We start from the raw sequence: 17,689 nt of genomic DNA, 5'->3' as shown, positions 1-17,689 counted from the left end.
GAAAACGTTATTGCAAAATTGAAAATATTGAACAGTCAAGCTCATTTTGATACGTCTTTATCAATTTGTGATTCGTGTAGTGATTGAAATGATAGTCAAGTCACCATTCATCCCTTCGTTGTTTACTATTCAGAATCTGGAACACTTAAGAATATCAGCTTCATCATAATATCGGAAGTACTCCATCATGATACTGTTGCGGTTCAGGTGTTCATTTCCAAATTAATGAGTTTTTTGAAAACAACAATAGAGTTGAAAAAAGCGATATTAATGTCTGATGGAGCTGCCTCACAATATAAAAATAGAAAAAACTTTGCAACAAAATATAACGTCGATGCAGAGTGGCATTTTTTGCGACTTCTCATGGTAAAGGCCCATGCGATGCAATTGGTGGCATATTAAAACGAATGGCAGGAAATGCAAGTTTAGCTAAAGAACATGAACATCCCATTACAAGCGCAAAAGAATTGTATGATTGTAATTAAAATTCATCAAAAATGTCATTTAGTTGGGTATCACATGAAGAATATGAACAAGGAGTAACAGAATGGAGCAATATTTTCAAAAAATCTATAATAATAGCTGCCACACAAAAGTATAACTCTTTTGTTCCGACTTCAGAAAATAAGATACAAACGAAGCTGTTTTCAAAAGATGACGAATCATTTACTTATGATGTATATAAAATATAAGGTGAAACTAGTTCTGTAAAGTATCTATGTCATAAAAAATATGTTCCTAAGATAATAAAACTCGAAAATAAATGTTTGATTCTTATATATGTTTATATCACTCAGAACATTTAACTCTCTTCTTGAGAACCGTTCGCCCAATCGTTTTGTTGTCAAAGAATGAATTGTATACTTTTGATGAAGCATTCCAATGAACGTATGGTTTTTGCTGGAGAACCATGGACAAATTAAGAGAAACGTGTATTTTCCTAAATAATTATAATTTTTCGAGCTTAAATTAGAAATAACTCGAAAACCAATGCCTTTAGAATGTTTACTATCAAGAGCTTTTTGATTCGAAATGACTCTCTGCATCTTTTAAAATCATCAGAATACAAATATTTTGAAAAATGTTTCAATTAGAATTTTCATAAAAAAATTAATCTACCATAAAAAATTATTTTTCATTTATCCATCCTGGACTTTTTTTTAAAAGTTGCGTATTAACGTCAAGTTTCTTTAAAAAAATTCAACTCTTTTTTTTTTAATTGAAATTTAATGTTTATTTTTGATTTTTTTTTATCAAAAAAAAATTTTTTTGTACAGTTTATATTATTTTATGGTGCATTTCCAATTCCCTACAACTCATTCTCAGAGAGTTTTTCTATACAACCAACGGTTTCTGGGCTACAATGCTTCGAATAAAACCTATGCCAAAAGGCATACGCTCTTTTAGAATGTAACTCATGGGTGTAAAAAATCTCTCCCCTGTGAAAAATGCTCAGTTTGCTAAGCCAAATACGTGTGCAAAGTTTCTTTCAAATCAAAAATGGTCGATTAAATTTTCGCGTATTTCCAGGCGATTTGAAATGATTTTGCTCTGCTATACCTTTCTAGAGGAAAGGCAGAAACTGCTCTAATTTTTTTATTTGAATTTTAACATCGAAATTGTCTTTTAATACTTTTAGGGCTTTAAAAACCATCAATTTTCAATGCTGACATCGTGAATATCTTAATTCTACTCAAAGTTATTGATGTATTTTCTTTAAAAAATTAGCCTTTTTCATTTGTTTGTCGTCATTCATTAAAGGGCATATTTGACTCTATATATTTGTAACTTTTCAAAAATCTGTTTTTTTTTTTGAATTTTTTTTTTATAAATGAGTTAATTTAATAGAATTACAATATTTTTATATTTTTTACAGGTAAAAGTTAACAGAATTGATTTCTCGGCATTTTTTCTTAAATCTAGGAATGAATCATTAATTTGATCGAAAAATATCAAATGAATTTCACTTCAGAGGCTCGGAGCTCACTTCCTTCGTGAAGGATGTAATATACGAAGTGCTTTGCCAGTCGTTGCCATGCAGGATGAGATAGGTCCATGATTTCGGGAGCGAGTTTCGGCATAGGTTCGTACGAGAAAACACGCAAGCAATAACACTCGGTGCAGTGCAATGAAAGAAGTGAAAAAGAACTAGAAACAGTTCGAATGAAGTATCTCCAGTGTGTGATTTCGGTAGCAGTGATAACGCCACTTCGAGTATCGCATGCTTTTTTATGAACGAGTTTAATAACACTGGATAGATCTCGTCGTCTATCACCACCGCCACGTCATGATTCGCCGGGAAAATCGAATTAACTATCATATTCAGCCGCTGCCGCTGCGTCATTGCCTGCAGCTCCGACAGCAGACAAGACTGCCGCTTCCAAACGGGCGCATCGAACCTGTTTTGGTCATTTTAATATGATTGTTGTTTTAGACAATATACATCTCTGATTTTGATATATTTGATGTAAAAGAGCATGATCTTTCAATGAGGGGGACCTGAATTTTAAGGGGTAATACGTACCCTACGGGGTACCAGGGCACTGCAGGATTTCAGGCGGACAAAAATCGGAAAAGTGACTGTTGCCGAATTTTTTTCAGTCGTGATAACAGAATAATTATCTTTACCCGAGAAATAAGCTATGAAAGTTTGAAGTTGATTCGAGTACATTAAATGGACCCACAAGAAGTTTATATTTAAAAACAAAAAATTAATTCACATAATAATTGCCGTTTCTTATCCCGAGATATGGTAGAATATGTATATACATATAACGATTCTAAGACATAGAATTTATTTTCAAGTGCTTCAATTCTGCTCGAAATTGCAGATTGGTCTCGTTTGTTTTTATTTATTTTCTGTGGTGTTCAGTAGAGTGGCCGCATTTTATATGGCTGTTTTTGAAACTATCGATTTTAATAAGCGCCGTGCTGAAAAGGTAACTCAATCTATTTATCCACGACATGCAAAATACATCTTCAAATATACCTTAATCAATAGCCAAAATACCCGAGTACTTCACTTTACTCAAAACATCCCGAAAAAAATTACTCTAATTGGTCCAAAATCGGAGTTTTAAAAACAACAGCTGGTACAATGGTTCTCATAACCGAAATACAATTCTCTCTATTTCGGCGAATTTGTAGCTAGTTTTTCAATTGATTGCGGCAAAAGAACGATGGAAATTTGTTGAAAACTAACCGAGTTATAAACGTTTGAAATCGGACATGTTTCCATCCCCTTTTTTCGATTTTCATTTTACCTCGCTTAGACCTTTCTTGAAGATGTAGTTCTACGTTAATTAAAGCAATTTCTTAATCATATTCGAGTTCCATTATTCTAGTTACACTTTTGTTTCGCTTGCGGTTTGCTTCCATTCCAAGGCAAATAATCTTTTTACCGGAAATAACCTTTTAATTTTTTTATATGGCGGATGCATGGTTTACCTAACATTTATCTGATTTTCTCTTGTACCTAAACACTGCATTAAATGATCATTCTTCAGTAATAATGGCTTTTGAAAAAAAAATTTCATCGTTTATTTTACGAACAAGTTTTCTATGCGTAGTATACTTCCTCTAAAACTTTGTACATTCGACTATGAACTTTCTCCTTTCAACTGACTCGAAGATTTTTACCGCAGTATTACTAGCTAATATTTTTGAAAAACTTCCGCCACTGCACACTAAGCGTGTTAATCGGATTCGTCCCGCTGCCACTGGTTGCCGAAACCATCGATCCCTGGCCAGCAATCGCTTGTGAACCGGCATTGGTATTCGAACTAGTCGATAGTGAACCGCTGTGGCTGTTGAAACTTAAGAGTTCAGATTATTGACAACAACTATTTGGTGCTGCGGAAGAACATTCTGATAAGTGAGACTTTCGAAATGGCAAATATTTGTTTTTCTTCACCCATACAGAATGTTTCTTCAATTGAGCGTGCGATGCAACCTACCTAACGGCAATTGGCTTGTTTGCAACCGAAGTTGCCACCGAGGTTGTATGTGAGATCGAAACTGGAGGCAATGCAGGAAGATTGGCGCCTCCTCCTCCTGTTGGACCTCCGCCACCACCGATAATTCCGCCGATTATGACGGGTAAAACCTGACCTATGATAGCCGGGATAATGATTTCAGCACTGCAAGAGAGCGGATTCAAAGCACATCTATTTTAGTAAACTTATTTTTTTTTTTTTAGAAATCCTACCCTGGGAACGTTTTCGTATCTTCCGCATAAATTGTACCACAAACAAAGGCACCCAGTAAGACTATCAATCTCACAATTTGCATTTTCTCACTAATATATTACTTCACCGGAATATATGATGAACACAAAGCGTGAACTGACAAAGACTGTTCGAAAGCACCTGACCGCAGTCGCAGAACTCGAATCTTCAAACCGAGTGTTCGCGCCAAGTGATCCAGTCCAAGTGATTCGAGGGTATTGGCGAAACCCCGTGTCACCTGGAGATTACTTTGGGCGAATTACCAACATTGCACTTCTAAGCCGTTGGATTGAGCTTAATTGTGCGTTGTTTAGCTATGAATGGTACAGTAATGAAAATGTTTCAAGGTTAATTGCGGCAATAGGCTCGCACAATGCACACCCGCCACGTACTCATAATTGCCGTTCGGTGCATTCGATTAGGACTGAAAGCTATTAGCTGAAAAAACATTACCCAGCTCGTATTTCTTAGTGCTGGAAGAGTTTTGCCTGTGGGAGGCAATGTTCGAAAATGATTCAATTAACTGTTGTATCCTCCGCTAGTGTGATATTTTATCAACAGTTATCAATGAAAGTGCTAACACATGAATAAGTATAACTAAATAAATATCTAGTATAAAATCTCAAAAAAAAAACAAAAATCAATCGGTTTAAATAATGAAAAAAAAACTAAGTAGTTCGAGTACATTAACTTCTTTTATAAGGGGCCATCCACATACCACGTGGACAGCTTGGGGGGGAGGGGGGTGGCGGTTGTGGAATGTCCACGGTCCTTACAAAAAAAAAAGAATTTATATGGGCATTTGTCCACCGGGGGGGGGGGGGGGGGGGGGGGGGCAGTAATAATCGTTGAAAATCTGTCCACGCGGTATGTGGATGGCCCCTAATTTTAATAGCAAATTTTGTTTCTATCAGCATTTGACTATCTACAACTTTAGTATTGACTCCATTTTGATTGGTTTTGATTGCTTGTTTTTGTAAGATTTGAACCACTGCAACCATTATTTTGATCTTTTGTGGTAATCGGAAGCCTTAAAGAGGGACTTTTTTCAATCACAAATTAGTCAATTTTTTTAGAATTTTTTTTTTTTGACAAAAATGATTTTTCGGTAACCAATACGCCAGCAAAGATTTATTTGAAATACTATACAGTAGAGCTCTTACAAAACACTGACGAAAACATTTTCATAAAATTTATCAATATTATTCTATATTTTACGGTTCGATTTTATTAATTTAAAATAAGTTTGAACTACATATAATGATTAGCGATCTATTGCAAAGTTTCAGTTTCAGGGTTAGTCAAACTAATTCCGAAAAAATGTCGCAAAATATCTGAGTTTTTGCTGTTATATTAGACTGTAAATTATTTATTTTGTTATGGTTGAGACTTCACTTCGAATTCACTCGAAACATAATGAAAATACAGCAACACATTTCGCTCAGTTTAAGTGGACATTCTTCGGATGGCCATTAACGGGTTAAAATAACTTGCATGCAAGCAGCCTATAGATTCTAAAATTACACATTGGGCATTGATTGCCGGTTCGCCATCTTCTTCTATTGCTCTCTTCACAATAGCCATACAACTTAGTGTAGTGATAATCGAAAGCGCGGTTTTTACCATCTAAACGTTTAACTGGTGGCGTTGTTGAAGTTTAATGGTACAAAAACAACTGTTTAATCACAATTACAACTGGTGAGTGAAATAATTATCTAATCAAACGGATTATGACACTCCAACGGTTTTTTTTAGAATCGTGATCGATCGAACAACGATGAAGATGTCTCAACGAACGAAAAAATCCTCCGTCAAGCCAACCTCCACCTCCGGTGCACAGTCGGTGTCCTCGTCCGCTTCCACCGTGTCGGAAAGCTCGGAAACCGCTCTCAGCCCATCCCGGCGCAGCCGGTTGCAGGAGAAAAATAACCTCATGAACCTGAACGACCGTCTGGTCTGCTATATAGAACGTGTTCGCTTTTTAGAACAAGAAAACTCGCGTGTATCGTTGGAGCTGTCCACCTGCCAGGATGCAGCCCAACGGGAGATCGCAAACCTGAAATCCATGTACGAAGGGGAACTGGCCGATGCACGAAAACTGCTGGATGAAACAGCCCGGGACAAGGCGAAGGTGGAAATCGATGCCAAACGTTACTGGGAGGAGAACGATCTGCTGCGAATGAAACTGAACAAAAAAACCAAGGAGTTGAGCGAGGTGGAAAAAGAAGCTCGAGCCAACGAGTCACGGGTCATTGAACTGACGGCAAACTACAACAGTGCTTGCTCAGAGCGGAAAAAGCTACAAGATGAACTGCGCGAGTCGGAAATTGAGGCGTCGAAACTGAGAAAGACATTCGAGACAATGCGTAAAGATTTGGAACACGAAACATTGCTTCGTGTGGATTTGGAGAATAATGTGCAAAGTTTGCGGGAGGAGTTAACCTTCAAGGAACAAATCCACTGTCAGGAGCTGAGTGAAAGTAAGATGAGGAGGCAAAGCGATCTGACTGAGATGGATGGACTGCTAATGGAACAGTACGAAACCAAATTGCAACAAACACTCCAAGAGCTTCGCGAACAGTACGATTCCCAGCTGCGTATGAATCGGGAAGAAATTTCCGAACTATACGATGCTCGGGTGCACAGCCTGGAAACCCGTCTAAGCGCTGAAAGGGCGGAGCACGAAGATGAACGCTTAAAACTCGAGAAGGAAATTAACCGGTTGCGCGATGAAATGTCCATCCAACTGAAAGAGTATCAGGATCTCATGGATATTAAAATCTCGTTGGATATGGAAATAGCGGCTTACGATAAGCTGCTCTCGTCAGAGGAAACTCGTTTAAATATTACACCGAATGTAACCAGCACAACTGCCACTGGTGTCGCTCTCAGCACGTCTTCGCGACTGTTCCGTACACCTTCACAGAAGCGCCGAAGAAACGCTCTCGATGATTCGCTGGATTATTCTGTCAATTCTTCCGCTAAGGGTGATCTTCAGCTGATCGAATGTGACCCAGAAGGAGTGTTTGTTAAAATCAACAACAAATCAAAACAGCCTTATGAACTGCACGGATGGCAGATTATTCGCAGGACAGAAAATGAGGAAGTGGTATACAAGTTTCCGAAATCGGCGAAAATCGAGGGCAACGCAACCGTTACCATCATGTCGGCTTCTAGCGGCCAGAAAGCCAGTCCACCCGGCACTCTGGTGATGAAGGGTCAATCGTGGGCTATCGGGGACAGCATGACCACCGTGCTGTTGAACGCCGAGGGCGCTGAAATGGCCCATGCCGAGCGGATCAAAATGAAACCGTTCAACTATTCTGGCCCTCGGGATAAGTACTTTCTCGAGGAAGGCGGAGCCCGACTGGGTGTGAGTCATTCGCTTGCCATCGATAAACAGCCGAAAAGGGATAAGAATGAAGAGCAGTGTGTGGTGATGTGAGGTTACCCGATTGAGGGGTTTATGATAAGATTAATATTTTGCGAGCAATTTAAGTTAAATTGAAAACAGAAAAATGTATATAGTTTGAAGGTTGTGGTGCGAAAAATTGTTTGTATTTTTCTAAAGTGTGTAATAAAGTTTATCTCTTTTATGGTATGTCTATAGAAAATTAGAGTGGCTTACAATTGTTCTATTCAAAATTATTACTTACCTGGATGGTAACCAGTGTTGCAACTATTCCCGGTTTGGACGTTGTAATACAAATGTAACATAAAATGCTTGTTTTTTCACTTCACTTTGAACTGTATACTTTACTTTAGTTAGGACTTAACAATAGTTAAAGCATCATGTACTGAAATGAACTGAGAATTAACACTCTTCCACTTGGGAATCACAAACTTCTTTATCATCAGCTGATACACAATTTTCTACAGAAGCATTGGCCAGCTGGAAACAAATCCGATTTTATACGCAGTCTACTTTGATCTTTTTCCATGTCATGTTTATTTTTTTTACATTTCCAATGCCATAACATGGTAATGCAAATGTTCGATAGTTTGATTCACCTACCGCACCTCATCTTCTTACACATTACAGATGGCTTTCGTCTTTTAAATAAAAAAAATGCTATTAATCATGTTATCATTGATTATAAATACACCCTTAAAAGTAGGAAAATGCCTTAACTTTCGCTCACAACTTCTATCTGGTTTATTTCTCCACAATAAATGCGTTACTCATTTTGCACATTCGAAAAAAAAAACAGTTACATGGTTCCATTATATTTCGTTACACAGATATGGGACTCTTATATATTACACGTTTATCTCGAAAATAAATCAATATGGAAACGCACAGATACACAGTTAAACAACGAACCTGAATCTAAAAGAAAGGTAGAGGGAAAACGAGTGGGTAAACAGTCATTTCAACGTGATAAATAAACTTATTTTAAGTGCATTAAACATTACCGTTGTACCGAAAACGAGTTAGAAAAACGGGTCGCCTCCTAAAACTCTCGAGGATGTATATAGAAACAGAAACCTGTTCTGGTTTGCCTAAAATTGGTTTTCACAGTTTAATATAAATATGTAGGTTTTTCAAAATAAGACACATGTTGTTGATTTTTTTCAAACCATTTACACACACGGTTGATTGATAGGTTGGTGTATACGCAGGAGAATCAAAAAATATCATTCTACACGTTGTAGTACTAGAACTACACGTAGGTAATTTGATTTTTTTGGCCTTGCGTTTGTATCAGTCCGACTGGATGTCGAGGAAAAAAAGAACAAAATTCTCACAGCTTATGGTTTCGTTTCCGGAGGGAGAAATCGGGATCGATTGCACTACACATATGTAACATTCGCTATATTCTCTGCGCTAGATCGTTTGCATTCTCTTGTAACCCGTAGTTTAGACCGCAGCGGCAATATTCGCCTACAGTTTCGATTTCATCTTGGTGGGAATGATATCCTTCCACCAGGAGGCCCGCTCCATTGCACCCGGATTCGTCATGAATACATTCTGAATGTTTTCGTACAGCCGACCGTCGGATTTACCGAGGACCGAGTTCAGAACCCAATCGGGTGGCGCAAGCGCATCCGCCACTGCAACGGCGGAATCTTTGAATTTATCGCACGCCTGCAGCAACGTTCCCCGTACGGCATCTGCAAAGCGGGGTCCAACAGCAAACCCTCCGGCGTAGAAGGTCGCCAGATGCCTATCGATACACCACATTCCGTAGATGAGATAGACGTTGAATAATACTGGTTGAAGCTCGACCGAAACGTCCGCCCGCTGGCAGCGAGATCTACAATAGGGAAAATCTTAGTGAAAGTTACTGATAATCGGAATAAGAGAACACCAACCTGAAGCTCTTCAAAGCGTAGTATTCTGCATACGCACGGCTCATATCTCTTGCCCGGTAAACCTGCGAATCATTTCGCGCCTTGAACCTGTCGACATCATTCTTTTCCGCCAGCTGGTTTTGCTCGTAAGTTGAATGCAACAGCCAGCACAGAAGCCATTCATAACACTGGTCGATAACTAGGAAAAAGAGAACACATACGGTTAGAACTCTTGTGAACTATTTTGTACAGATATTAAACATCTCAATTCAAGTACACATTGAAAACTCTTGAATTATAAGAACCTGTGAGTTCCGCTTGTTCGATGTTACTTAAGCGTTTGCAACGAACCTTTAACAGGCTATCTTCGGTGTTCGATTTTAACCTTTCACGTGACTACATTAAAACTATTTTTTTAAGATTACTTAGGGTTCATCAGTAGGACCATATTGTGTCTGTTGATAAATATATAAGTTAGGAAATAATGTACCATGGAATGGGGTGAAATTGATCAATTTTCATAACAATTTCCAATTAACTAGCTTCATGTACATTCCGCTCGAAATAGTATAATTTTAAAACAAGTACTGGTATGTGCTCCAGTAAACCTCTATGGCAATTGGTGAAATTTCTATTGTCTACTCCATGAATAAATTCGATAATTCTATAAGGTACTATTAGGTAAATTGGGGTGAAATTGATCGCCATTGAATTCCATACATTCTTTTGGCATTGTGATTATTTTCGATATGTTCAAGATAAATGATGATTTCTGTACTGAAAAATATCATTTACAGTTAGTTTGGAAACGAAAACAACGATATTTCAGGTTAAAATTTGTTTATTTTGGTTCACGAGCTGCTTGTTGCTAAATTTGCTCTTATTTGATCGTCGTTAGACCGATTTCAATTCGGTTTGTTGCAAAAGCTCAAAAACTAGTTCTGAAATTAAAATCTTTGTGGTTTCCTGCGATTTCATCAGTATTTCTTTAATGGTATGGAATGAAAATTGTTGAAAGTTACATTCTTTGAGCTTTTATCAAGCTTTACTCACTTCTCCAAATTTAACATAATTAACCCTTAACTAAGATTACTTCAAGTAAATTCAATACTTTTTTATTATTTGAAAATTTGTTTGATCAAATTTGATTGAGTATTGACTGAGTTAGAAGAATTTTTCGAAAATATGAAAAATTGCACCGGGCATGCAAGGGTTAACTTTGACAGGTATGTGAATCATGCAAAAGTGGCGTTTAAGGACACGTTAACATTGCCTAGTCTTGTAAGAGCAATATCTTTTGATTAGTATTTTTTATCACGAGTTTTCAGGTGATCAATTTCACCCCACTGATCAATTTCACCCCATTCCACGGTACAACTCTTTCCGTTAATTTACAACAAGGGACTAATTTAGCCCATTTTCCTTTATTTCTTCTAATAAGTGAATTTAAATCAAACGATAAAAAACCCTACAAATATGTGTTAAAAGCAAATCTAACAATTTCAAATTTTATTTATAACCGAAAATGGGTGACGTGAGAAATATTTTTAAGGTATGGTATTATTCAGTTGATGTTTTTCGAAAATATTAGAAAAACGAATAAATAGAAGCAAAGGACGAAGCAAGAATTGAATCTGAATCAGCTATAACTGGATTCATAGATGGATCAGACTAAAGACAAAAGTGATTCCAAATTGAGCTTAGTTGAAAATGTCTCATAGAGTTTAAACAAAGTTCATAAAAAAACAAAGCTACATGAAACCAATTGCGACCAGGCTGCTGATTGGCTGAATCTGACATCTGACCGTTACGTAAAAACTACAACAGTTTTGTATCGTGCGGTCGGTGAAGTTTATTCGTAATTTTGTATGAGATTAAGTTTTTTTTCTGAAATAAAATGCAAAGCATTTTATTGTGAGAAAACGAAGAGTAGAAATCCAGAGTTTCTAAATATATTCAATCTGGTAACAATGATTCGGAACGTTTCAAAACATTTCAACAGGGATAGCGACCGTTACGAAAAGAAAAATTAGAAGCCTATTGTCGCGTCTTGTATTAGTTCTAAAGAACCGTTAAGAAAAAGAAGAGGCCAAATTTATTACAAACACAGCTGATAACGATTCTAAATTCAGTGGAATTTTTATTGCAGTCCAATATATTTTTTTTGCAGATTTCCATTTTTTTGTAATTATCGTGTCACGTGAACATTGTCGTTAACCCCTCCCTCTACCGTGGACAAGCGTCGACATTTGCGTTCCCTCTACCCTTCTCTTCTCTTCTGGATAACTATACACGTGGAATTTGGACGGCCCCTAACTTTGATTCGTATTCTTGATTCGACTCTTTTACAATTTTACGTGTTTTCTCAAATTATCGAACTGAATGTCTTTCTTTCGCCATTTATCTATACATCTTTACGCTTCTTTCTTTGTCTTGTTCTCTCACGGTGGCGAAAGCTGAAGCCACCATAATGAAGCAATAATAAAAGAAGTCTTGTTCTCCCTACCATTCATGTTCTCTTTATCTCTATTACGTGGTGCTTGCAATTTTTAATACTTCCTCTTTGCTCGATAGAGAAAGTTTATGCAAAGAAGAAAGGGCGAGAGAGAAGGAGTGATCACAGAAAAATAAAAGGGTAGCTCGTGTAAGAAAGAATGATATTTAGAAAGAGAAACCACGAGAAAAGAAATGAAAGATCGCGCAACAAAGAGAGAAAGCAAACGAGAAAAAATAGGCCAAACGAAGTCCAACAAGACAAAAAAAACAGAAAAATAGATCAGCAAAAGAATAAAAAAGGAAACCCTTGGTGCTACATTCCGATTCGGAACTTGACCTTGTGTTTTATTATACACAGACTTCGCAGCCAACTTTTAAGTGTACAGGACAATTGCGGGGCTAGCGCTACGATCCTATTGACACTAACAGTCTCTCCCGAGCCGAGACTCGAACCTACGACGACTGGCTTGTTAAGCCAGCGTCGTACCTCGAGACCAACTGGGAGATCAGCAAAAGAGTACAATAAGGGAAAAGAGTGGGAGATCGTAGAAGAAAAAGGATCGTAGAAGAAGAAGACTCCTTGAGAGAAAATTTAGATTAGAGATCACATCAAGAGAGAAATAAAGATCTCAAAAAGTATGATCAGTAAAAAGTAAAATCGTGAAAGAATGAGAGAAATGCTTGGAAAAGAAGAGAGATATTTTGTAATAAGAAGTGAGAAATCATGGAAAAAAGGGGTAGGGAAAGTGAGACCATAAGAGAGAAAATAAAAAAAAAATGCAAGAAAGAAAAAAAAATGTGGGGGAGGTAGCAAGAGAAATATCACAGAAAAAAAGGAAGATAAATGCAAAAAAAAAGATTGTGGTGAAAAGAGAGACCACATGAGAACAAAATTAAAGATCGTAGAAGGAAGAGGAAAAAGCAATTGGAAAAAGTAAAACATGAAAGAAAAAGAAAGAAAACATTGAAGAAGAACGAAATACAGTGGGAGAAAGTGAGAGATCGTGCAAGAATGAAAAAAGGATAAATACATCAGTCAAAAATAACAGAAGGGTTGTGTACAAGGCAACGACCGCAACGATAAATCATTGCCTACTTATCAATCTACCAAGGAGTTAATAACCACATTGTCTGGATGTCCTGAAAAGGACAGTTTGTTGATCAAATTGAGTCGAAAACAGACTCTTATATAACACCCCCCACTCCCCTCCATTAAGGTGGCGCACTGCAACACTGACAGTAACGGGAAGTCTGCTGCTATCGCTGAGTTGCTGAGAGGTGACCGGTTGTGGCACCACCCGCTAGTAATATGATTTGTTTAAGCAAAAGCAGGTTATTTTATAGCCCAAAGAGTGCATTTTCGGTTAACTAGGTATAATATTCTGTAGGTCGTATTAACGAAGGCAAGCATTAAGATCTGCTTTGATTGGGTGAAATCAGCGTTTCAACAAGGCTTGACAATTTTCAATACAATAATTATCAGGGTGGCGAAAAAGTTTTCACAAATAAATTCCCTGAATTTCTCTGATGCTCCCTGAAATATAACATCAATTCCCTGATATTTTTTCCATTCAACACAAAAAAGTGCACGTAGATGAACACAACTTTGAAATTTCAGTGAAAAAAGTGTTCGATCGGAAATGAAACCAAACAGTAAAGGTACCACATTAGCCTCTTACGCTTAAAAAATTCGTTTTGGCGCTAGTTAAGAATAAAAGACCGGTTCTACAACTACACTATACCTAATGGGCACTGCCCTCATGAATTAAAACCCGATGTAGAGAAGGAAGTGTTCTACGCGCAGCTGAAGAAACTCTATGATTGCTGCTCGCGTTGAGATCAGGATCTTCATCGGTGACATGAACGCTCAGATCGGTAGAGAAGACATATACAAGTCGATAAACAGCCTGCAAACCGTGACGAACGACAACGGCCAGCGATGCGTCAAGTTCGCAGCTTCCCCAGGACTGGCATTCCGAGGTACCTTCTTCCCCCGGAAGGATATCCACAAAACCAGCTGTAGATCACATGACTAACGTACAGCAAACCAAATTGACCATGTTCTCATCGACGGCTTCTTCTCAGACATAACAAACGTACACACTAGAGATGGTCGGGTACGGGTATTTTTACCCGATACCCGTACCCGACCCGTACCCGACGGGTTCGGGTCGGGTTTCGGGTAACGCCAAAAAATATTTTTCGGGTTCGGGTCGGGTACGGGTAATTTAAAAACCAAGGCTTCAGGCTCGGGTCGGGTACGGGTTTGAAAAATTCTCAACTGGTCGGGCACGGGTCGGGTACGGGTAATTCGATTTTCGTGCATTATGAGAATTTAATTAAAAACGGATAAAAACGGATACGAAGCAGCACGAAGTTACATCGGTAACGGTATCATTGATTTCTGTAGAAGAATGATTGCATTTTTTTCTTGACCGTGGACTTATTCGAAAAATACTTATTCTGATACTATAACTCCATCATAAGTAAAGCAAATAGTATGCTGGACTTTGCTAAGCGGTTCAGCAACAATTTTCAAGACCCGTACACTATCAAACTATTGTATATTACATATGTTAGACCTATTGTAGAATATTGTAATCTCATATGGATCAGTCCAAAAACAATTCCTTCTTTACGCGCTTCGCAACTTGAATTGGATTGCATTTCCTCTGCCATCGTATGAAGCACGCTGCATGCTCATTAATCTGCAAACACTTAAACCACGCCGCGAATTTGCAATGCTATTCTTCGTCAATGACATTATTTCAAATCGTATAGACTTATCTGCATTACTATCACAACTCAACTTTAATACACCTTCACGGCATCTTAGAACGAGAAAACTTTTTTCAGAAAAAAATTGCAGAACTAATTATGCAAAAAATGGTCCCATAAATCGAATGATGTGTCAGTATAATCTACATTGTAAAACCATTGGCATAACAATGTCAAAAAACAAATTAAAAACTGTCTGAAATACACTAGAAATATTTAGCTCGTAACAAGAACATTGTAAACACTATAAATAATCACTGTAATAAAATATTTATGTAGTCTACATTTGCCTGACGAAATAAATAAACAATTAAAAATAAAAAAATAATATCCACACAAGCAATGAAATTAACAATATTTTACATAATATTTCTGTCCTTAAGTAAGCCACGAGTTTTGAAAGTTTGTCGATTTTTTTAAAAGCATTTATGTTGTTTAAACGTGTAAGCAATGTTTGCAAATAAACTCTTTTCCGCAGACCTCCTACGTAATTATTACTCGGGTATCCAAAAGAAGTCGTTTGATAACAGTTTGGAACTATTCTGCCGTTCCAATCATAATAGTCCCATGTTCTACACAAATCTTATGCACGCTGGGACAACTATGCTTGGAAGGGCAGTATACACTTCATCACGGTTGAGTCTTGATTTTTGTTTCACAAAATAATGAGGTATGAAATTGTAAAATTATTGCAACACTGCGCAAGTCTAAGTAAATATAAATAAACTCAAAAATCTGAAGAAACTGACTCGACAAATCTGTGTTTCGCATACAAATTTGCACATTTAGTATTCGTGATGTTCGAGTCATACTCGGTTTACGCAGGAAAATTTTTAGTGTAGTATTTGTTTCTCTCTCCCAGGTCATGGTTTGCACTGTGACCAGGGATGCCGCATGTACAGAAATACCTGTGTTATACCGAATTCTAGATTCCTGATTGCTACGATGTGCACATGAAACTCGTCGCTTAATTCAAACTATACCAGACATGCATTTTTCACCATTCTCCATGTTGTGCTAGTAGGGTGAATTAACAAAATAAAAATTTTCAGCAGTTTATATGAATCATACAAAATAAATAATTGAAATCCCTGATCAATTTTAATATGAGGTAATTAGCGGAGCTCCGTTCACAGTTATGAATAGATATTTTGCTGCGTGATAAAAATGATCAAATTTTTCAACATCAGACGAGCGGAACTCTGGCTGGTTCATTAACATTCGTTCACATGAACACTCGGGTCTAGCCCAACTCCGGCCGTCATCTCGAGAAGCCACATATGACAATCAGTGCATAAAACGTGCGAGGTAATCAGGTATTTAAAAAAATAAAATAAAATAAAAATCCAGGACGGGTCGGGTACCGGTAATTTCGGGGTATTTTTCTTTCGGGTACGGGTCTGGTACGGGTAGTTGAAAACAAAATTTTTCGGGTTCGGGTCGGGTACGGGTATTTCAAGCAAACCCGACTTCGGGTTCGGGTCGGGTACGGGTTTGAAAATTCTCGATGAGTCGGGTACGGGTAACAATTTTCCCATACCCGACCATCTCTAGTACACACCAATCGTGACCACTACCTACTTGCGATACCTTTACGCTCAAAACTGTCGATCGTATACCACGCGCGACATCGCCAAACCTCGCGGCTCAGCATCAAGCAGCTCAGAAAATCCCAGGCAGCGGAGGAATACGCGCAACAGCTCGAAGCGGTACTACCCACGACAGAGGGGCTTGGCGAATAGCTGCTCGAGGACGACAGGTGCAGCATTCGAACAGCTATCGGGGAAATCGAAGCAGCAACACTAGGAATGGAAGCACCTAGTGGTAGAAACGACGGGTATGATGGGGAATGCGAGGCAGCGGTGAATGAGAAGAACCGGACCTGGGCGATATACCTGGGCAGGTCAACGAGAGAGAACAAGGCCAATAACAAAGGACACGGAACGACATGACCACGATTCTCAGACGAACGAAGTGCCAGCAAGAGGATCGTGAACATATGGAGTTGGAGCAGCTGTGCCGTGCCAGTGACATGCGAAATCAGCAGATGACCGATCACCAACCCCCGATGTTCATGAAGTTCTTTGTGAGATCAGGAAGTTGAAGAACAACAAAGCTGCAACCAAAGACGGACTGCCGAGCGAGCTCTTCCAACCTGGGAGAGAGGCGCTTACTAGAGAGCTGCAATGGATTATTTCCAGGATTTGGAAGGAACAAAAACTGTCAGATGAGTGTATGGAGGGAGTCGTCTACATCTACAAGAAGGGCGACAAGCTGGAGTTCCGCAACTACCGCAATATTCCGCTCATCAATGCCGCCTACAAAACACTCTCACAGATCCTGTTTCGTCGTCTATGACTTTTAACTATCGAGTTTACGGCGGCCTATTATACAGTCGATCGAGAACAGCTATGACAGATCATGCACGACTAGGCACGGATAAACTGACTCGATTGATCATGGCCACCTCGGCGCAAATGATGTGCTAGGTGCGTATTTCGGAAACATTCTCGAGCCCCTTTGAATCGCGCAGAGAGCTAAGACAAGATGATGGATTTTCCTGTTTGCTGTTTAACATCGCCCTTGAGGATGTGATCCGGAAGGCAGACATCGACACGAGGGGCACGATTTTTACAAGATCTGCTCGGCTTGTGGGCTTTGCGGATGACTTTGACATCATAACACGTAACTTTACAACGGCGGAGGATACTTACGCCCGCCTAAAAGCCGAAGCCGGACGAATCGGACTGCAAATAAATGCGTCGAAACAAAATACATACGAACGAGAGGCTCCAAGGAGAACAGCCTCCCAACACAAGTCTCTGTAGACGGCGATGAGCTTGAGGTGATCGATGAGTTCGTGTATTTGGGGTCACTGGTGACCGCCGACAATA

General features: G+C 38.6%; 3 protein-coding genes across 10 annotated transcripts in view; 1 reads left to right on the top strand and 2 right to left on the bottom strand.

Moving 5' to 3' along the window:
* Positions 1-1,351: 1,351 nt before the first annotated feature.
* On the bottom strand, positions 1,352-4,687 carry LOC129726882 (probable serine/threonine-protein kinase DDB_G0272282). Of its 2 annotated transcripts, none has more exons than XM_055684080.1 (3): positions 4,208-4,687; positions 3,957-4,139; positions 1,352-3,815 (listed from the first exon to the last, which is right to left on the bottom strand). In XM_055684080.1, exons 1-3 carry the CDS (start codon positions 4,288-4,290, stop codon positions 3,650-3,652), a joined length of 432 nt encoding a protein of 143 aa, XP_055540055.1. In that variant the 5' UTR covers positions 4,291-4,687; the 3' UTR covers positions 1,352-3,649. The 2 variants fall into 2 exon arrangements, with proteins under 2 accessions (XP_055540055.1, XP_055540056.1); XM_055684081.1 differs by having other exon boundaries at positions 1,352-3,806; positions 4,208-4,679.
* Positions 4,688-5,771: 1,084 nt separating this feature from the next.
* Positions 5,772-7,843, top strand: LOC129726881 (lamin-C-like). Its single transcript, XM_055684078.1, has 2 exons — positions 5,772-5,924; positions 5,982-7,843. Exon 2 carries the CDS (start codon positions 6,004-6,006, stop codon positions 7,669-7,671), a length of 1,668 nt encoding a protein of 555 aa, XP_055540053.1. The 5' UTR covers positions 5,772-5,924; positions 5,982-6,003; the 3' UTR covers positions 7,672-7,843.
* Positions 7,844-8,301: 458 nt separating this feature from the next.
* LOC129726880 (peroxisomal acyl-coenzyme A oxidase 3) overlaps positions 8,302-17,689 on the bottom strand; it is a 47,702-nt gene continuing 38,314 nt past the window's right edge. For all 7 annotated transcript variants that reach the window (XM_055684074.1, XM_055684075.1, XM_055684071.1 and 4 more), the window contains exons 6-7: positions 9,543-9,720; positions 8,302-9,484 (exon numbers count right to left, since the gene is read on the bottom strand). In XM_055684074.1, coding sequence (XP_055540049.1) covers positions 9,112-9,484; positions 9,543-9,720 — 551 coding nt within the window. In that variant the 3' untranslated portion in view covers positions 8,302-9,111. The remainder of the gene's footprint in view (positions 9,485-9,542; positions 9,721-17,689) is intronic.

This window comes from Wyeomyia smithii, chromosome 3, assembly GCF_029784165.1.
Source record: "Wyeomyia smithii strain HCP4-BCI-WySm-NY-G18 chromosome 3, ASM2978416v1, whole genome shotgun sequence".
Classification (NCBI taxonomy): domain Eukaryota; kingdom Metazoa; phylum Arthropoda; class Insecta; order Diptera; family Culicidae; genus Wyeomyia; species Wyeomyia smithii.
This window is presented reverse-complemented; position numbering and strand designations above follow the sequence as displayed.